General features: G+C 54.1%; 5 protein-coding genes across 5 annotated transcripts; 1 reads left to right on the top strand and 4 right to left on the bottom strand.

Moving 5' to 3' along the window:
* The first annotated feature begins 3,228 nt into the window (after window positions 1–3,228).
* BKA58DRAFT_376830 (WD40-repeat-containing domain protein) lies at window positions 3,229–6,205 on the top strand. Its single transcript, XM_046169555.1, has 2 exons — window positions 3,229–4,376; window positions 4,427–6,205. The coding sequence occupies exons 1-2, from the start codon at window positions 3,341–3,343 to the stop codon at window positions 6,109–6,111; spliced, it is 2,721 nt and encodes a 906-aa protein (XP_046029091.1). The 5' UTR covers window positions 3,229–3,340; the 3' UTR covers window positions 6,112–6,205.
* A 15-nt stretch (window positions 6,206–6,220) lies between these two features.
* Window positions 6,221–7,969, bottom strand: BKA58DRAFT_91970 (uncharacterized protein). Its single transcript, XM_046176196.1, has 3 exons — window positions 7,614–7,969; window positions 7,115–7,564; window positions 6,221–7,057 (listed from the first exon to the last, which is right to left on the bottom strand). Exons 1-3 carry the CDS (start codon window positions 7,767–7,769, stop codon window positions 6,680–6,682), a joined length of 984 nt encoding a protein of 327 aa, XP_046029090.1. The 5' UTR covers window positions 7,770–7,969; the 3' UTR covers window positions 6,221–6,679.
* Window positions 7,970–8,592: 623 nt separating this feature from the next.
* Window positions 8,593–9,660, bottom strand: BKA58DRAFT_91966 (uncharacterized protein). Its single transcript, XM_046176195.1, has 2 exons — window positions 9,018–9,660; window positions 8,593–8,971 (listed from the first exon to the last, which is right to left on the bottom strand). The coding sequence occupies exons 1-2, from the start codon at window positions 9,520–9,522 to the stop codon at window positions 8,676–8,678; spliced, it is 801 nt and encodes a 266-aa protein (XP_046029089.1). The 5' UTR covers window positions 9,523–9,660; the 3' UTR covers window positions 8,593–8,675.
* Window positions 9,661–9,799: 139 nt separating this feature from the next.
* On the bottom strand, window positions 9,800–11,184 carry BKA58DRAFT_309580 (uncharacterized protein; the record flags this gene model as incomplete). The annotated part of the gene is made up of 2 exons (XM_046167252.1): window positions 9,800–10,239; window positions 10,293–11,184. The coding sequence occupies 2 exons, from the start codon at window positions 11,182–11,184 to the stop codon at window positions 9,800–9,802; spliced, it is 1,332 nt and encodes a 443-aa protein (XP_046029088.1).
* Window positions 11,185–13,646: 2,462 nt separating this feature from the next.
* Window positions 13,647–17,222, bottom strand: BKA58DRAFT_376822 (K(+)/H(+) antiporter 1). The gene is made up of 5 exons (XM_046169554.1): window positions 16,611–17,222; window positions 15,964–16,380; window positions 15,811–15,910; window positions 15,201–15,763; window positions 13,647–15,153 (listed from the first exon to the last, which is right to left on the bottom strand). Exons 1-5 carry the CDS (start codon window positions 16,743–16,745, stop codon window positions 13,708–13,710), a joined length of 2,661 nt encoding a protein of 886 aa, XP_046029087.1. The 5' UTR covers window positions 16,746–17,222; the 3' UTR covers window positions 13,647–13,707.
* Between the last annotated feature and the right edge of the window lie 294 nt (window positions 17,223–17,516).

Raw genomic sequence — 17,516 nt, 5'->3', positions numbered from 1 at the left:
CCGCCATCACCGCCCAAGGTCGCCTCTGTCGCGTCCTCGACATCCGCATCACGGCTCCACATGGCAAATCTCAGAAACTCAGGAGTAAATTCTGGAGACTCGTGAGCCTTGGCCGACACCGCACCCTCTGCTCACCATTATCTGCATGGTAAATTACTCAAGAGGGGACCCTGGCACGACATATTCTGTGCGACACAGACCCCGTACCGAAGCCTCAAGCCTGACCGTTGGACTCATCGTTTCGTAATGCCCGTGGTGTTTCGACGATAGTAGTTGCTAGTTCCTCTGCCCGATGATCCACGTGTTTAGTAGCATCGACTAGCAACGCGTGTCGGAGCCTAAGTTAGCTGCTGAGATTGCCAATTCTCCTAACTTGCTGTGCGCAGGTCCGTGGGTTTGGCAAGCCTCCACCGCATAGTTTCTAGAAATCAGCCATAGTCCGGACTTGACCTTCCCTTGCTGACCAGCAGGATTTATGGCGGGGTTTGCTTATAGGATCCGTCCTCCTATTACGAGGTGCGGTCGTGCCGCATGCAAGCGAGTCACTTCTGGCAGCGCTTCGATGTTGCAAAAGCGAGTTGACGCAAACATGTGCGCAGACGCGTTCATGCATGTACGATCTTGAGTAAGTTAGGTGCGCCTCAGACTTAGCGAGCCTCAGCTCTGCGCGGCCGCATCACAGAGTAACAACCGTCTCCACGTCGGGCAAGCATATACGGCCGAACTCCACAACTGAAGTGAGGATCGCGAGAACGGCGAAGTCTATCGACATCGTGATGCTGCTGATAGTTCACCTGCCAAACCCATCTAGCTTCGCCGTCCAACTGCATCATCACAATCCACGGCCGTTTCGCAACTCCCTTCGCAGGCGTGCTGTGATTCGGCTTCGGCTATTGACAGGCGGCTGGGCCCATCATCTCGCGACGACGGATCTTAGCGTGATCTTTCGCGTTCATCATCTGAGTAAAAAAGGAAGATCCTAACCCGGCAACTCCGCATTGAAGCCTGCTCTAACATAGTGCTTCACGTCGTTGCTGCAGCTAGTGGCCAGCCGACATCCGTAACTGTACCATCGCCAGCCACCAATGCACCTCAGCACGTCCGGGTTCCAGGCATTATGTCACAGTCGCGAAGAAACGCGTCTTAAAGTACCTGAGCTGTGCGCACGCGACAAACCCAGGCTATTTTCTGATCTTACTCCGTGCACACCTGCCTCGGTCGGACGCTCTCACGGCGCTGGACAGCCTTCAAGTGGGCCGATCCTCACATCCAGCTCATTGTCAGCAAATTTGCTCCGACTTTTCTTTCAAGAAGCGGACCTCGTGAGGAGAAAGATTGTCGGTATGACAAAATGTCAATTGCTTTCCGCAGCAACGCTGTGCCGAGGCCCGCAGAACTGTGACCGGGTGCTGCGTGTATCTCGTCATAGAAGCATGCTAATCTGAAGCTTCATCGCTTAAAAGCGTTACCCGGACACCGCATGCACTTGTCAGAAGATCTGTGCATGCTTGCACGACGGCGACGAGCAAACTTTTCAACGTCTCTGGCTGTGGCTGCGGGACCACACTATATTTTTCAATACTCAACATCCGATCTTCTGCATCAAGCACCACGAGCAGTAACGGATCCTGCGGTTGCAACCAGTCTTTTTGCACGGCGTCACTGACTTGCGTTCCACGGACGATGAGGCCCGCCGCGATAACGACATACCCCGCCGGACGGTCCAAGCTCTCGCCTTGAAATTTCCAAGGTTGGACCTCTGCTTCATCGCGAGATCATCCCGATATTTGCTTCTCAGTGCGTCTTGGGTCTTGCAAAGCCCCTTGGGTGTTCACGCGTCACACGTTCAACGCGTACCGCGTGCGTGCCGGCTTCCACGATTGTCACCGACCATGAAACCTTAGGAAAGACTAGACCTGAAGGTCGTCTTGACTCAGCCCAGTACCTGGGTCTAGGCGGAGTTGCCATCTCAAGCCAGCCCCTGGAGATCCTTATGTTACTATTATTGCGCAAAGGATCTGAACAAGTCAAGTCGTGTATCAAAGCTTCGCCAATAATTCAACCAAAAAGTAACACCAACATCGTTGCGGCGCAACAATGCAGCCTCCACCCGTGCGAAGGGATGCATTTCCCCGATGAGCGTTAACGTGCCAACGCTTCTGCAAACGGTTTCTTCATGACGCGAGCATGAAAACATTGAGTTTGGTCCGCACATGGCCCGGTAAAGCTAGTTTTGACTCGCGCAATATTACCGGAGCAATCTCCAACATACGACTTGTCAGAAGACTTGAGACAGTTTTGGACCACCGGAATAATAGTGCAACGTTCTGTCAGCAAGCCACATGCGACACACTCGCTTCGACGTAAATTTTACAGTATCTTGATTTGTCGCAAAGTCACCGTATGATAGAAAATACTTCACATCGAAAGTTGAACAAATGCTTGTTGAGGTCCATCATATCCCGCGTTGACGAGAAAGCACGTCCTACATGAGTTGCACCCAACACGTAATCTCCGCCTTGGAGACAATCACAGTGTATTTTGTTTTCAAAACATATGTGCGGAACGCAATGTACAGGTACCTTTAAGACGGTTCTTCGTGCTAGGGGAAGCCACTCATAGAATGAGCTCCTTTATGGCATGCTGCTACCAGAAGTACCAGTGTTCACCAGGAGTCTTTCTTGTGCGTATTTGTTCCTCCATCGCCGCATCGACTCGTCCACACCGGCGTAGCAGCGATGAAGGCTTGCAGCAGCATGTGTCGTGCTCCGTCCACGAATAGTAGTGGCCCCTCGACTTCGAAGCCCCTGAAGCTGCAGGCAACGTTGCGTGCCCTTCGCTGCCACCTGCAAGATAGCGAGAACTACGTATCTTCCGATGGACTCATCGCACTGCATGCTTGTATGGAATGTGTTCTTGCAGACAGGAAGAACAGGTTCTAGCGTTGAGCAAGGGCGGATCGGAGCGTGTGGTACGAGGGCGCCGAGTGTCCGACTCGACGAGGTTGGAGGGTCCTAATCGTGATTAATCATATTCAGGTGTCTTTGTAAATAATAAAATGCCTTTGCTGAGAGACGTTGAGCCAACAGAACCCGATTGAACTGGAAGCATCATGAGGGTGGTGCGGAGGTGATGCGGAGGTCGTCGGTGATATGGAAGAATGTTTCTCCGGGCTTTGGACCCACCGAAAAGTCAAAGTCGGCTCGCCAAGAGTTCGAGAGAAGTTCGCGACTGAGCTCTTCCGTCACCATGAGTGTAGTATCGTAATGCTAGCGCTCCCTTATAGACGTACGCGCAGCTTCACACATTCTCTGGCTTGATCAAAGCCCCGAAATTCACCATGGATATCCACCGATCCCGCTTCGTGCCGTACCCGCCATCTGCAATCAACGCGCTCGCCTTCTCGCACCCGGAAGCTGAACACGGACAGCAAGATCCTGCTTCTCTGAGACTAGCGATTGGACGCGCAAACGGAAACATCGAGATATGGAACCCTGCAAGAGGCTCCTGGCTCCAAGAGAAGGTCTTCTATGGCGGCAAAGACAGGAGTGTTGAAGGTCTAGCATGGACCCAAGAGCCAGATACACGCGATGCGCACGGCAAGGTGGCGCCTGGTCGTCTGCGACTCTTCAGCATCGGGTACTCAAGCAGTGTCACAGAGTGGGATCTCACAACAGGCCTTCCGGCGCGCCATTCGGACGGTAACCACAGCGAGGTCTGGTGCTTTGCTGCACAGCCAAGGAAGAGTGCGGCCAAGGGTGCTGCGAATGAGCAGAGCGGTTCGTGTCAGAAGCTTGTCGCAGGCTGCGCTGACGGCACGATTGTCCTTCTATCTACCGACGATAACGATCTCACCTTTGAGCGCTTCGTCTCTCGCGCTACGAACAAGAAGGCGCGTGCCCTCAGCATCACCTACAAGGACCAGCATACAGTATTGGCAGGTTTTGCCGACAGCATGATCCGGGTCTTCGACACAAGGAGTGGAAATGTAATTCGGAACATCTCTCTGGGAAGCGGCCCCCATGGTGGACCCAAGGAGATACTCGTGTGGAAGGTCAAATGTCTTTCAAACGGCGACTTTGTATCGGGAGATTCTACTGGTGACATTCGAATCTACAGTGGCAAGAACTACAGTCAAACACAGAGGATATCTGGGCACGAAGCGGACGTACTCGATCTCGCCGTGACTCACGATGGAACGAGCATCTTCAGTGCAGGGATGGATCGCCGCACCTGTTTTTACACAAGCAAGAAGGGTCAGGCTCAAGGACAGAGTGGAAAATGGCGAAAGGTGTCACACCAGAGACATCACGAGCACGATGTCAAAGCCATGACAACGTACGAGGGCAACAAGCTGAGCGTGGTGGTTACTGGAGGTATGAAATGTTGCTCATCTTGCTGAGGTTACAACTAACATGCATGTCAGGTATCGACACCCAGCCCATCGTCGTCCCGATCCGCACATTTGGCAAGGAGCTTAGTCGAGGTCTTCCAGCATTGCCCCCTACTCCTCCGTTAACGAGCGCTCCCGAGGCAAGGTTACTAGTCAGCTGGTGGAGCACCGAGGTACGGATATGGCGCGTCAAGCCTCAAGATGATGGTACGGAGAAGCCCAAGGTGGTTGCGCGCCTTGCTCTGCAGGGAGAAGAGAATATCATCTCCGTGTCTATCTCCAGAGACGGTGGACTCCTCGCCGTGGCAACAGCTAGCACAGTAAAGCTATTCCACCTATTACAGCACGCAGGAGCCGTGCGTGTACGCAGGCTAGAGATGCCGTCTATCTCCGGCGCAAAGACTCTTAAGCTGTCATCTAACGGCAAATGGCTCGCAGCGGTCATGGCGACAGACGAAATTCAGCTGGTCAGAATCGTGCGGACGGATGATCCTGCAGATGCACCTCGCGCACTCGAGAAAGTACAGCACCTCTACCGACTTGATCGCGATATGTCCACCCAGAGTTCTCTCAGCGGGCCCTCGGGAGCTTATGAACGATCCATTGCTCATGCCGACTTCTCCAAGGATGGTAACGTTTTCGCTGTCGTTGATTTGGCTGGCTATGTCGATACATGGGTCATGGAAGGGAATGAGGACACGACTGCACCAGAGATCGACATCGACGACACTACACCTGCTGCCAACGACGACGATGACTCCGATGACGAGGAAGAATCACGGGAACAAATAACCTACCTAGGTCAGCATTGGATACGAAACCCATCTGGTCACTTGCTCCCCCGACTCGATTCGACGCCTGTCTTGCTCTCCTTCCAGCCCAGCTCCGACGCCTCCGACCGGCCAGAGCCTAATGGCAACCCCGCGGTACACCCAACAAGACATAACCCTCATCCCCACTCGCACGAGCTACCTACCGCGGACTACCGACTTCTGCTGGTCTCTGCCGAGCACCAGCTCTACCTCTTCGATGTCATGTCCGGCCGCCTGTCAGAATGGTCAAGACGAAACCCACCCTCCAGCTATCCCCACGAGTACAAACAAGTCGACCTCCCCGCAAAGGGCTGCATCTGGGATGTAACAGAATCCCAACAACGGATATGGCTATACGGCGAGAAGTGGCTGTTCATGTTCGACCTGACCAAAGACTTCACAATCTCCGATACCGACCACGCAGGAAAGAAGCGGAAGCGCGACGCTCTCAAGAACAACAGCGGTGCCGGTGACGCAGTCCCTCAGAAAGAAGCCCCCATCACCAAGATGCGCAAGTTCCAGAGCGACAATGCAGACAAAGCTGGACGACAGAAGTGGATGGACGTCAACGCCGTACGACGCAAAGCTGATGCCGAAGACGACGATGATGTGGAGAACACCAGCCAACCCCTGACCATCCTACGGAGAGCAAACACACAAGAAGGGGTTGAGCAAACGAATGGCGAAACAGCAGAGGATATGGTCAATGGCGGAGGAGAAGTCGGAGCAGTCGAACAAAGTAAGCGGAATGAGCCTTGGTGGCACACATTCAAGTACCGCCCTATACTCGGCATTGTACCCATTAGCGGTGATGACAGTTTCCATGCGCCAGAGGTGGTGCTTGTGGAACGGCCGAGTTGGGATTTGGATCTCCCGCCGAGGTTTGTGGGTACGCATGAGCAGTAAGAGACGTGTATGTTGGCATAGTTGGCGGATTTATAGGAGCGGGTAGATGTACAAAGAGAGATACCTAATCTGATGCGATGAATTGGCCATGTTTTATTTGGAACTTTTGGTTCTCCGCGCTTGCTTTGTTGCGTTCTTAACTACGATGATGCTCGCTTCTTGTGAGTTGTGATGCAGTTATGCTAACATGCAGATGTTCACATTCAGTGTATTGTCTTGCCGGAAGATGAAGAGTTCACAGGAAAGGTAGGTAGCGAAATTACAGTTTGGGAAACGACCTTGCTTCAACATGACTTAGCAGTACACTTTACAAAGGGAATCTGACAACGAAGATGTTTGACTTGATATTGATGTAAATGGTATTTGATGTTATCCATTTCAGTATATCAAAGCTACCCAAACCCCAAAGCCACATCGGGCCAAATCACGAAAATGCTATAGTAAACGCCATGGGGTATACAAGTAACCCAGAAAGATTCCCATAAAATGGTCGTACATGTCGTCAAAGAACCAGCATCTTCACTCCTACAATACTTCTTCAACCTACTCATCCAACGCTTTCCACCACTTAGACGCGCGATCTAAACGGCTCATAAGCGGTAGGCTGCCCCGAAGGCGGCGTCTGCTTCTGGCTGCTAGGCCACTGTTGCATCTGGTGACCCTGCTGGCCAAACGCCGGCGAGGCCACCCTCTCGTATGTGTACGGTGTCTTCTCAACAACCATCTTCTTGTGGCTGCTCTTTCCGCTGCAGCAGCATACACTGATGAGCCAGAAGAAACCAGAGCCGATGGAGAAGGCGACGGCGAGCCAGAGGACAGAGAGCATCTGGCTACCCATGGAAGCGCCGATGTTGTAGGGCTCAAGGACCGTCTTGAAAACGCCGGTTATGGTGCCGTAGATGGCTGTCGCGGTGCCGGCGGCGGCGATGGCGAAGAGAGTTTGTGCCTGGGGTTGTTAGTATGGGAATGAAATGTGATTTGGGGGTGGAAAAAGGAGACGTACGGTAGACACGACAGTAGTAACAAGGCTACCCCATCGCGAGAAGATGGCAAAGAAACCAATGACAAACTCGACAGCCGTGAGGGTGATTGTAATGACAAAAGCCCAGTTCATCCAGCCAGCAGCCTTCTTGTACGCGTTCATGCCGCTGTCGTACTTGTCGCCGAGGACCTCCTGGATGTTGGTGCCGTTCATCTGCCAGATGGCGAGGGGATCAAAGTGGAACTGGAACTTGCGCGCAGAGCAGTAGGTGATGGTTTCCTTGCCAGATTCTGCATCCTTCTCGCCCTCGCAGTAGGAGAAGAGGCCGACTTGGTAGAAGTCCTTGAGTTCCTTGGAGTCCATCTTGCCTCGGAGGGCGTCGAGGAAGTTCTTCGCCGCATCAGGTGTGATGCCGTCGGGTATCTTGTCCAGAAAGTTCTCGGGGTTCTCGACTAGTTTACTTGTGTCTGCCTGCCGTGGTGTTAGTTGTATTCGTGCGCAAGGCTGGGGGAAGACGTACCTTGAAGAAGTAGAGATCGCGCCCCAAGGCTGTTGCGGGTGCGTTGTTGCCAGACCATGGCGTCTGCCCTAGCATGACGATGATGAAGCATATTAAGGATGCGAGGGTAAGGCACATAGGCGTGAGGATACACGCGAAGCGCCCGACTTTGCCCATGTTTGCGGTTGTGGTTGTGGTTGTGGTTGGTTTGGTATTTAGCGGGAACCGAGTAAGGCTGACTGATGTCACTCAAGAAACAGAGTCAACAGGCTGGTAGTAGCGATCGTGAATCCGCGGTGGTAGTGGAGTCACCCGTGGATGTGATTAAGGTGGACAAGGCTAGACGTCAAACGACAGAACGATGAGTGCGACAATCCAGTGGGCCGCCACAAGCTTTTGTACAAACCACCTCAAACGCGGAGCTGAAATGCGCAAGGCAAAGTGCCCAGCCGAAGGGGGCTGAGCGGCCACACAGCTTGGGGTCATAGGGTCTGTGCGCGGCGGGACCTAAGTGGCTGATCCTGGGTTAGCCTTCACCAGCCTCAGTGGGCTTGCGACTGATGTGGATTGTGATGGCCTAAGAGTGCTGACACAACTTTGCTGCGGATGATAGTGCGTGTGCTGTTGGCATTCGCAAAGCACTGCCGGCGAGAATGCGTGTTGCCAGGCCTGAGTACGGTGCTATGTCGGTATTGAGGCCATGAGAGTGTCTTGTGAGCAGTTGATGCTTGAACAGATGGCAATGTGCCTCAATCACTGCGGGATGCACAGCTCCGATTCCAGAATTGCATTCTTGACTTATCCAACACTCCAAACATATACTTGATTATCAAGGACAAAACCTGATATAGCCGTTTCAGGTCAGCCCTCCTCCCCGTACCGTCAGCTCGGCCAAACCCCACCCGACAAGACAGCATCCGGAAGAACGACGGCAGTACCTCGCACAATTACCAACCACCACTGCCTTGGGTCCACGCCTAAACTGACCTAAGTCGACAAAACTTTGCAGAGGCACAGCGACAGAGCCTCAAAACTCCTCGTCACTGAACTTCGAGAATCACTTGGCGTAGGGCCTGACGGTCATCACACACTTGATTTCTTCGTTATTTTTAGACATTTCCTCTGCACAGCATCGCACGCTAACCTCATCTGGAAAGAGCTGGAGAAACGAACGGCCCGCCTGTCACGATGCTGATCGTGCATGATTCGTGCCATCGCTCGTTCTCGCTGGAGTGAGATGTTCGAGAGAATGGTTGCTATGAGACATGACGTTTGCTTTCTTGCATCATGGTTTCTTCCTCCGTTTGACGTGTGTGGAATGCATGTTTCAATGTCGAAGGGTGGACCCTGGAGATGACTTGCCATGTTCCTGACCCAGCCTGCGTACTCTTAACGCGCGTCCCCGCAAATCTTTCACATACCGACTTTGATCAGCTTCCGCCCTAGTCGCGCACAATGTCACAATCACGCAAGCTGTTGAGATGAACTGTTCATGTGGTTTGCAGAAACATGGCCAATCTGGCTCTGATTTTCTATCTTGCATCCACCGCCCCAAGGCTGCAGTAAGCTCTGCATCTTGGGCGGGACGCGCGTCGACCCCTCTTACGCCGTACACATCAGCTCTCTGCCACGGATCCCCACACCGCCCGTGTACAACACCTCCAATTCTCAAAACTGTGCAGTGCGACGAATACCTAAACGTGAAGCTCATACGTCGTGCGTACAAGTGCCAAAATGCTCGTAAACATACAGAAAAGACATAGGAGATATCGCAAGTCGTGATCCAAAATGGCAAAATGGTATAAACAGTGCCGCAAAACCCCGCGTGCACACGGAAAGATGAAGTGAAGAATGCAACAAAGCAGTGAAATCGGTCGCCAAAGTGATGCGGGAACAATAGAAAAGCCTCTGCCGAGGTGGGTGCAGACATTAAAAGATATCGCGTGTCTCTTGCGTGCTGCTCCTGGAACGCCGGCGCAAATGAATCGAAATGACCAAGAATTCCAGACTCTATGTTATACAAGCGGGAGTGTCGTCCGCGTAACGAATGTTGCGGGGGTATGTCGGAAGGGTATCTCGTCTTCTATCGGGCTCTACATGCTCGAGAGCTAGGTGCAGCGCACTTTGCTGACTCGGCTTACGTTGTAGGCATGGCGCGATGGAAAGATACCGGGAGTGGTGAATGGAAGGTGGGGTGGCGGATGCTTTCAGCGCGGGTGCTGGTTTCGAGGGTCTTGCTGGTTCTGTTGACCCTGACCACCCTCGCCGCGCGCTCGTATCCATTGGGCGTTTCCGCTCATGCGGCCCTCTAGTGCCTTCTGGGCATCAGGGTCTAGGCGGCGAGTGACTTGAGCGTTGATAATGTCCTCTGGCTTGAGCTTGCTGACAGCGTGTGCAATGGATGAGATGACGCTCTGGCGGAGCTCCTTGGCTTCGCGGATGTCTTCACCCTGCAGACGGAACTTGTCCTGCTTGGACATGTTGGCACGTCGTGTTGCTCTGATCTCATCCATGATGTGGAGGAGGACTGCCTCTGGGGCGCGGTTGCGCTCAGCAGCGTGCTTGGCGTCGCGGACGTACCGACGGGTGACATCCATGGCACCGTCAGCCGAGAAGGCGATGCAGTAGGAGAGCTTCTTGCCCCAGCCTGAGTAGATGGTTAGCAGATGAAAAGGTGTGGGTATGGAAGGAGCAACGTACCATCAGTGTATAACCGGGGCTTGTCCCATGCCTCTTCGCAGGCGTCTACGTGTACCCATCGCTTGCGGTGCACAGAGTAGACTTCGGTCCAGACGTGGTCCTCTGCGTTCCAAACCCAGCGTACTCTTGAGCCGACGGCGCGGCAGAGCATGCTGAAGCAATTGGCCCACTCGCCACATCGGCCTTTGCGTGTCTGCAGCAGGACGAATGCGTCGTTGTATCGTGGGAAGCGCTCGTAGTTTTTGCAGGCCTCGTGGGAGCATTGGTAAGCCTCTACCTGGTTGGCGCCACGGGCTTGCTCGTCGGGTAGTGGTGGAGTGATGCCGACGGCAACGGTTGGTGAGTAGCATCGCGAGCACGGTGGGTTGTTGACCCAGGAGAAGAAGGATCGCTTGAACCATCGGAGGAGTGCGCGGACAACGCAGTCTTGGTAGCCCCAGGCAGCCTTCTTGCCAGCAGCCATGCTCTCGGCCTCGGCCTGCAGTATTTGGCTCTCCTCCTCGGCCTCGTTGTAGATCTGCTCGAGCGGGATGACGCGAAGAGCCTCATCGAGGAGTCCAGGGTTCTCCCATCGAACGGGCATGTTGGAGAGTGAGTGCAGCATGTTCTTGAAGCGGAGGGATCGCGCATCGCGAGGCGCCTCAGGGACGAGGGGGATGTTCCTGATGGAAGCGTACGTCGGCGGGGCAGACTGCGATGGCGGCGGCTGTGGAGTGCCGAAATCTCTCGGTGCGGGTGATGAGGAGCGCGATTGAGATGAGCGTGATGTGAGTTCGTTCATGCGCTTGGTGCTGAGGACCTGACGAAACTGCTCCGTCATGTCGGCCGCCAGCCTGTCCGTGTCGACATGCTGGGGCTGCTGAGCGCGGTGGGCGCTGTTGTTGTATTCCATCGTGGGCGGGTGCGAGCTGCAGTCGCAATGTCGTTGTGCGCGGTGATGGCGGGTCAGGAAGGTCGTGGGCGGGTGACGGGTGTCGTGGGTGTATAGCGTGGTCGACCGGCTGCGGATTGGCAGTGCACAGCCCGATGATGCGGCGGCGCAGCAACGAGACAGCCACAGGCAGATATTCTGGGAATTCTGCGTGTCGTGGGCGCGAAGAGAGCTGGAAGTCTCTTTCTCTCGTGCAGGCGGCTCGACAGCGCTGGTTGACGGGTTGGGTCGTCGATAGGTGGTGGAGTCGTGGGTTGGACAGGTGCGGACGAGGGTAATTGATTGAGGGATGGGGCAAGACGACGACGACTCGCGCTTACCGCTTTGGGCCGTGTTGACGCGGCCCTGTCGCGGCTTCCTCATGTCTAGAACCACAACACCCACCACCCGCACGCAGGCCCTGCGACTACGCAACCGCCGTCAGGTCAGCGTAGCATTGCTCCCGCTGCCCGTCCCAGGGTATCCTCCGCCCGTATCTACCTTCTGTTGCGCATGCCGCGTATCTACAATCTCTGTCCCTTTGCTCCTCACACATGCATCCACTGCATCCACTGCATCCACTTGTTCCACGCAGGGGCAGGACGCTTCGCTAAGCGTGGCAGAGACGCACTACAGTTGCGCAATCTTTGGTGAACCACTTTACCCTCTAGAATCGCCGCTCTTGGCATCAGCGTCGCCATCACCACCCGTCGACTGCTCTACGGCTCCGACGCTCTGGTGTATCGTGCCAAGCAGGCCTTGCCCGGTCTCGAAGCTACTCAAGCTTTGCTGGTTGTATTGCTCGTCGAGCTTCAACTGTACTACACCAGCTTGCCATGAAGCTGCTCCGTTTGGATTTGCCCTCACGTCGCCATGACGCGCCTCTTCCACATTACGTTATCGCTTGCAGTGGGCTCTAGGGCTTCCTCACGGCCCACCCGTGACAAGACCTGCGTTGGCGCGACACGTCTGCCATAGTACAATGGGTACGCATTCATCTCGCAAGCTTTCTCAACTGCACGCGAACGCGACGACTCCATCTTCAATCTCCCCTGTCCCTCGTTGCTTCCTCTTGGGGTTACCTTTGCGGCACGCCCTAGTGGACTGGTGGGGACGTTGATCTTCGCTAGCCACGCGTCCGTCTACACGCAGACTCCACCCGAACACTGACCACGACCGTTGGACATGAAATTCTGCACCAATTCGCGGAGAATTGCCAGCAACGCCTCGACCATCTCTACTAGCATCGTGAACTTTTCCATCCTTTTTCAAAATCCCCGTGTGCTGGTCACATGTTTCGCCTTCTACAGCCCCCTGTGAGGCGCATGCGCGGCACGGGGCTTCTCGGTGGCGTATCTTTCGGGATCGACTGCAAGTCATAACCCGATTACGACGTGTGCGACAGAGCATTGCCTGCCTCATCATTGGATTCCGTACGTGCATAGGATCTTCCAGAACTAGCTGTTCCACATCTTCGCAATCCTGCTCATGCGCAAGGCTGAGCAGTTGCACTCTCAAGTCATACAGTGTTCGTGTTGGCCCGTGCGCACGCAAGACAAGCCTACTAGAACACTCGCAATTATTTGCACTGGCATGCGAGTGTAAAATGTAGGTATTCAGGTCTACATGGTTAGTTTCTGAAGAACCTGAGGCACCATTTAGCACTTCTCGACGCCCACAATATCTGTATGTATTGTGGAAAGCTGATAGCAACTCGACCCACAGCTGCTTTTTCGTTCGACGGCTTTCTAGCCACCTGTCACCGCTTCTTCCTCATCTACTCCGAGCTTGTCCGTTGATCCAACGTACGGAAGTTTTTTCATCCTCACCTCCACATCACGACATCTCTGCCTTTACCATGGCCTATCATGAGTAAGAAAAAAACGTCACAGCAGATGAATGATCCACAATCTCCTTCGAGGATCTTCTGCTGATATGCTCATCAACGTCAAACTGTTGATGAATGATGAGTCACTGGGTTGCGACGGTCGAAGAACAGCCGCAGCACGACCGGGGAAGGTGACGTGGACCGTGGTTTAGATACACACCCCACGTAGCACCGAGTACGTACCACGGAGATTGTCATAGGGCACGTGTACCGTGAGCATACGCCCTGCATCCGACGGTCGTACGGAAGCCGTACGCGTACGCGGTTAGGCGTCAACGACCAGTTGAGACCGGTGAATACGTACAAGTCTACTCGTGAATTGCCACATGTTGCATGCGGAGCCGCATCACGTCTATGATCTCAGGACAAGCCATGAACTCAACAAAAGAGCGTTGAAAGGCAGGAAAGAGCAAGAATCGGCATGAGGCATGGCTCCTTGTCGCTGATCACGGACAGTGCAACGGGTGGGACCGAGTTTCAGTGTTGGATTACGCAAGCATGAAGCAACCTTCATTTAGCCAAGAGGTATCTCAGTATCGACGTTGTAACACATCCCAATCCAATGGTACCCTTCCATATCCCTTATCTAAGCGCCTTGAACACCAGCTATACCATCATCACAGTCCCGCCTTGACGACCAACACACTAGCTCCCAGCCTGCCCTCCCAGACCTTCTCAGCAAGCACACCCAGTGTTGCTGCTGCACTCGAGCTACTCCTTATCTCATCTGCCGTGTTCTCCCTCTCCAACACACCGTTCCTCGCTACGTTCCTGCCCAGCACGATGAGATCACCAGCGTTCCTCGGCGACTGCCCAACCTCAATGCTCGCGCGGGCAATGACATCCTGAACTGGCGCAGTGGAAGCCACGGTCTCGAAGACAACACGGTTCGCTAGATCGACAGGGAGTGAGGCACGGAGCGCAGCGAAGAAGGCTGCATCCTGCTCGCGGGATGTGGTCGTCGTCGTGACTACCTCTCCGGCCTTTCCTAGAACCGTTGATGAGACGGGTGAAGCTTGGCCGATGACGGATTCCGAAACATCAAAGTACACGATGGTAACAGTGACTTGAGGGTTCTCAGCTAACTGAAGAACCAAACGTAGTGCAGTCCGGTCATCGTTTCCGCCAAAGAACGGGAAGAAGACGTGGTGGCTCCGATCCGCAATAGGTGCTGTAACCGCCTTGTCCCTAGTGCTAGACAAACTAACGCTGCTGTATGTCCTGGTAAGCTTCAGTCGCTGCTTCTGCTCTTTGTTCTTGCTGCCGCCAAAGTTCTTGTTGATCAGGACTGCTACGGGTATGCTGGCTTGTTCGAGTGTCTCGTGCACAAACGAGTTGTATGTTGAAGCGGCTAGCTTGTTCTTCGTTCCCTTGTCTTCGATAATGGCTTGCTCCGACATACCGCCTGTCTCACTCCAGGGCAGGACTAGGAAGTTTGAGTCAGACGCACGGGTAGCGAGAGTCTCAGCGAAAGACGACTCCGGCACCACGAGCACTTCGCCGCTGACAGCAAGGTTGTGGAGACGGCCAAAGGTACGGAAGGTGTTTACGACTGGGTCGTACGCTGTGTAGGATTCTAGCTCTGAAACCTGCATGACGGAGGAGCCACGGTCGGTGAGGTTGAGTAGTCGGAGACCGTAAGCTTCCACTGGTCGTGATGGAGCTGTCTCAACGAGTGACGTCTCGCCTGTCTCTTTGCTTGTGCTAATGTCTTTGGATGGGTGTGTCTTGGGTGCTGGCTTATCCGCGTTTCCACCGAAGAGCGAGGTGAAGGCCAGTAGGTTGGGCATGCTGTCCAGACGGAGGTAGATGGTCATCCGCTGGATCTTCTCGGCGGCCATCTTCTCGTAGTTCACTCCATCGATACCTTCGTCTGAGCCCTCGAGAGGCTTGCCAGTGTCCCAGTCAATCTCGCCGCGACGCCATGCCTCAACCTTCTTCTGGTACCACGGCGGGTAGAAGTACATGGTCAATGGGGACGACGCAAAGGTAGTAACGAGGGCCATGACGACGAAGATGGTGAAGGTTCGAGTGCTGAGAATCTTGGCATTCAGTCCGATGTTCTGTGATTGTTAGTGCTGGCCTACTATAGTAAGTAGTGATTGCTTACCAAGACAATAAGCTCTACCAATCCCTTACAACTCATCAAAGATCCCACAGCGAAGCATTCTCGCCACAGCATCTTACTCCCACGTGCCGCTAGTGTAGCACTGAGGAACTTGGAGAAGAACGCGACAGCGCAGACGCCGATAACGTACGCCCAAACGATACCAGAGTCCAAGAGACCAATGTTTGTGTTCAGTCCCGAGAGAGTAAAGTAAAGCGGGAGGAAGAGGGCGCCGATGAGATCCTCAATCTTTTCGGCGACTTTGATGGCAAAACCACCCTCGTGTGGACAGATCAGCCCCGCCATGAACGCTCCGAAAATGGGATGAACGCCAATGATACCGGTGAAGAAGGCAGAGCCCAGAGCGATGAGTAGGGTCAGACTGATGATGCCTTGACTGGGGCCATCTTGGAGTGCGCGGGATCGACGTAGGACATAGACGAAGACTGGTCGGACAGCGTACACCAGGAACAGCATGTATCCAGCGCAAGTGAGAAGGACCCATAGTGCTGACAGACCTGAACCGGCGTTGACGAGGGCTACGCAGAGAGCGAGAAGGATCCATCCTGCGGCAAGTTAGTCAGAACATTCGAGGAGGTACTGTGCGACTTACCAACAACGTCATTCCCAACACCCGCCGAAAGAACAATGACACCAACCGGTGTCATGAGCAATTTCAGTTCCGTCAAGATACGGCAAAGCACCGGAAAAGCCTAGGAATCCAATCAGCATGAAGAAAAGATCCCCTTAAATCCGCAGAACTCACAGTAATAGCCATAGCCACACCAATAAACAGCATAAAAATCGCAAAATCAATCTGCACCGTCCCAGGCTCATCCTTGAACTCATTATACAACCCTACCGCAATCGCACAACCAAGGCCAAACGGCACCGCCATACTCGCCAGTCCCACATTGAGCGCAGGTCGCCAATTGCTGAGCAAGAAGCGCAGATCGACTTCCAAGCCGATGATGAAGAGGAATAAGGTCAGACCGAGGTTGGCGACTAGGTTCAAGTTGGTCATGGACTCGGTTGGGAAGATGGAGGTTTGGAAGCCGGGGATGCGGCCCATTACCGAGGGGCCTAGGATGATGCCGCCGATGATCTCGGATATCACGCGTGGTTGGCGGATTTTGGAGAGGGGCCAGTTGAGGGCGCGGCAGAAGATTATTATTATGCCTGCCTGTTGGGGGGGGGGGGGGGGGGTGTGGTTAGTATAGTCGTTATTTTGGTAGTTGGGTGAAGCATGGCGAGAAAGACGTAAAGCTGGATTATAGTCTTGAGGATGGAGAGCCAGCGGTATGGGGCTGGGGTTGCGCAGATATTGAGATATGGTGGTAGTACTAATTGGTGAAGCGTCTCACCAAGCTAGACGCTCCAAACCCGATGCTCGGGGTAGTAGAGACAACGTACCTGAACGATGAACAGGATAATCGGATGATTCTTGTCAAAATGCACTGGATTGACACCCTCGAGAATGCCCGCTTGCGGCGGCGCCTTGATAGGCTCCGTGGGCGCTGCACTCGCGGATGCCATGACAGAAGACATGTCGAACGAGCTCGAACCGGTGGGTCGGCTATGGTCGTAGTCGTAGACGTTGAGAAACGCAGAACGCACCCCCACAAAAGGTCAACCCCAGAATATAAAGCGTGTGAAGAGAAACAACAGCGTCTACCCCAGGCTAACATATACTGTCGTTAGTATTCCAGCGAACGGCCCCAGCTCAAAGCCCCGAACCTTCTAGGTCGCAAGCGGCATGGAGCGTCAGCCCAGGGTCTAGGCGTGTCTTCGCACGGCGTCTTGGACCTTCGAACTTCTGTCCGCTGCGGCGCGGGCTGCGGAAGCTAAGCAAGCAAAGACCTTGAAAATGCACTTGTGGAGTGAACAACGTGCTGCTGTGATTTGCGTTAACCTAGGTACTTTGCCCATGTGATTGTGAAGGTGCGTCCTCGTGCTGGACATCGTGAGCCACCCTTGCTGCATCGACACCTGCGGGCATTGGCATCAAGACTTGGAAGTGCGCGCATGCCTCTTCACCGCCCACGCCCGTGTGTCTACATTGGTGGTGAGGCAGGGTTTGTGGCGTGGGCTTGCGGTTCGCCAAGAGGCGTTGTCGTCAGCCTATCTGCTACAATGCGCGATCAGGCGATACATGTCGCGATCGGGACAGGGACCACGGGTGCATTGCAGATGGCGATGCTCAGAGCAAGAACATCTCTGTCAGGTAGAGATGTTGCGCCAAGGGGTGCAGCCGGTCCTTTGGTGGAGTGGACGTTGCTCAGATGACATGTAGTGAGGGAATTTAGGAGATTGGGGTGT

Source organism: Alternaria rosae (assembly GCF_020736505.1).
Source record: "Alternaria rosae strain MPI-PUGE-AT-0040 chromosome Unknown BKA58scaffold_2, whole genome shotgun sequence".
NCBI classification, from domain to species: domain Eukaryota; kingdom Fungi; phylum Ascomycota; class Dothideomycetes; order Pleosporales; family Pleosporaceae; genus Alternaria; species Alternaria rosae.
Note: the sequence above shows the minus strand (reverse complement) of the source record. Positions and strands in the feature narration are given on the sequence as shown.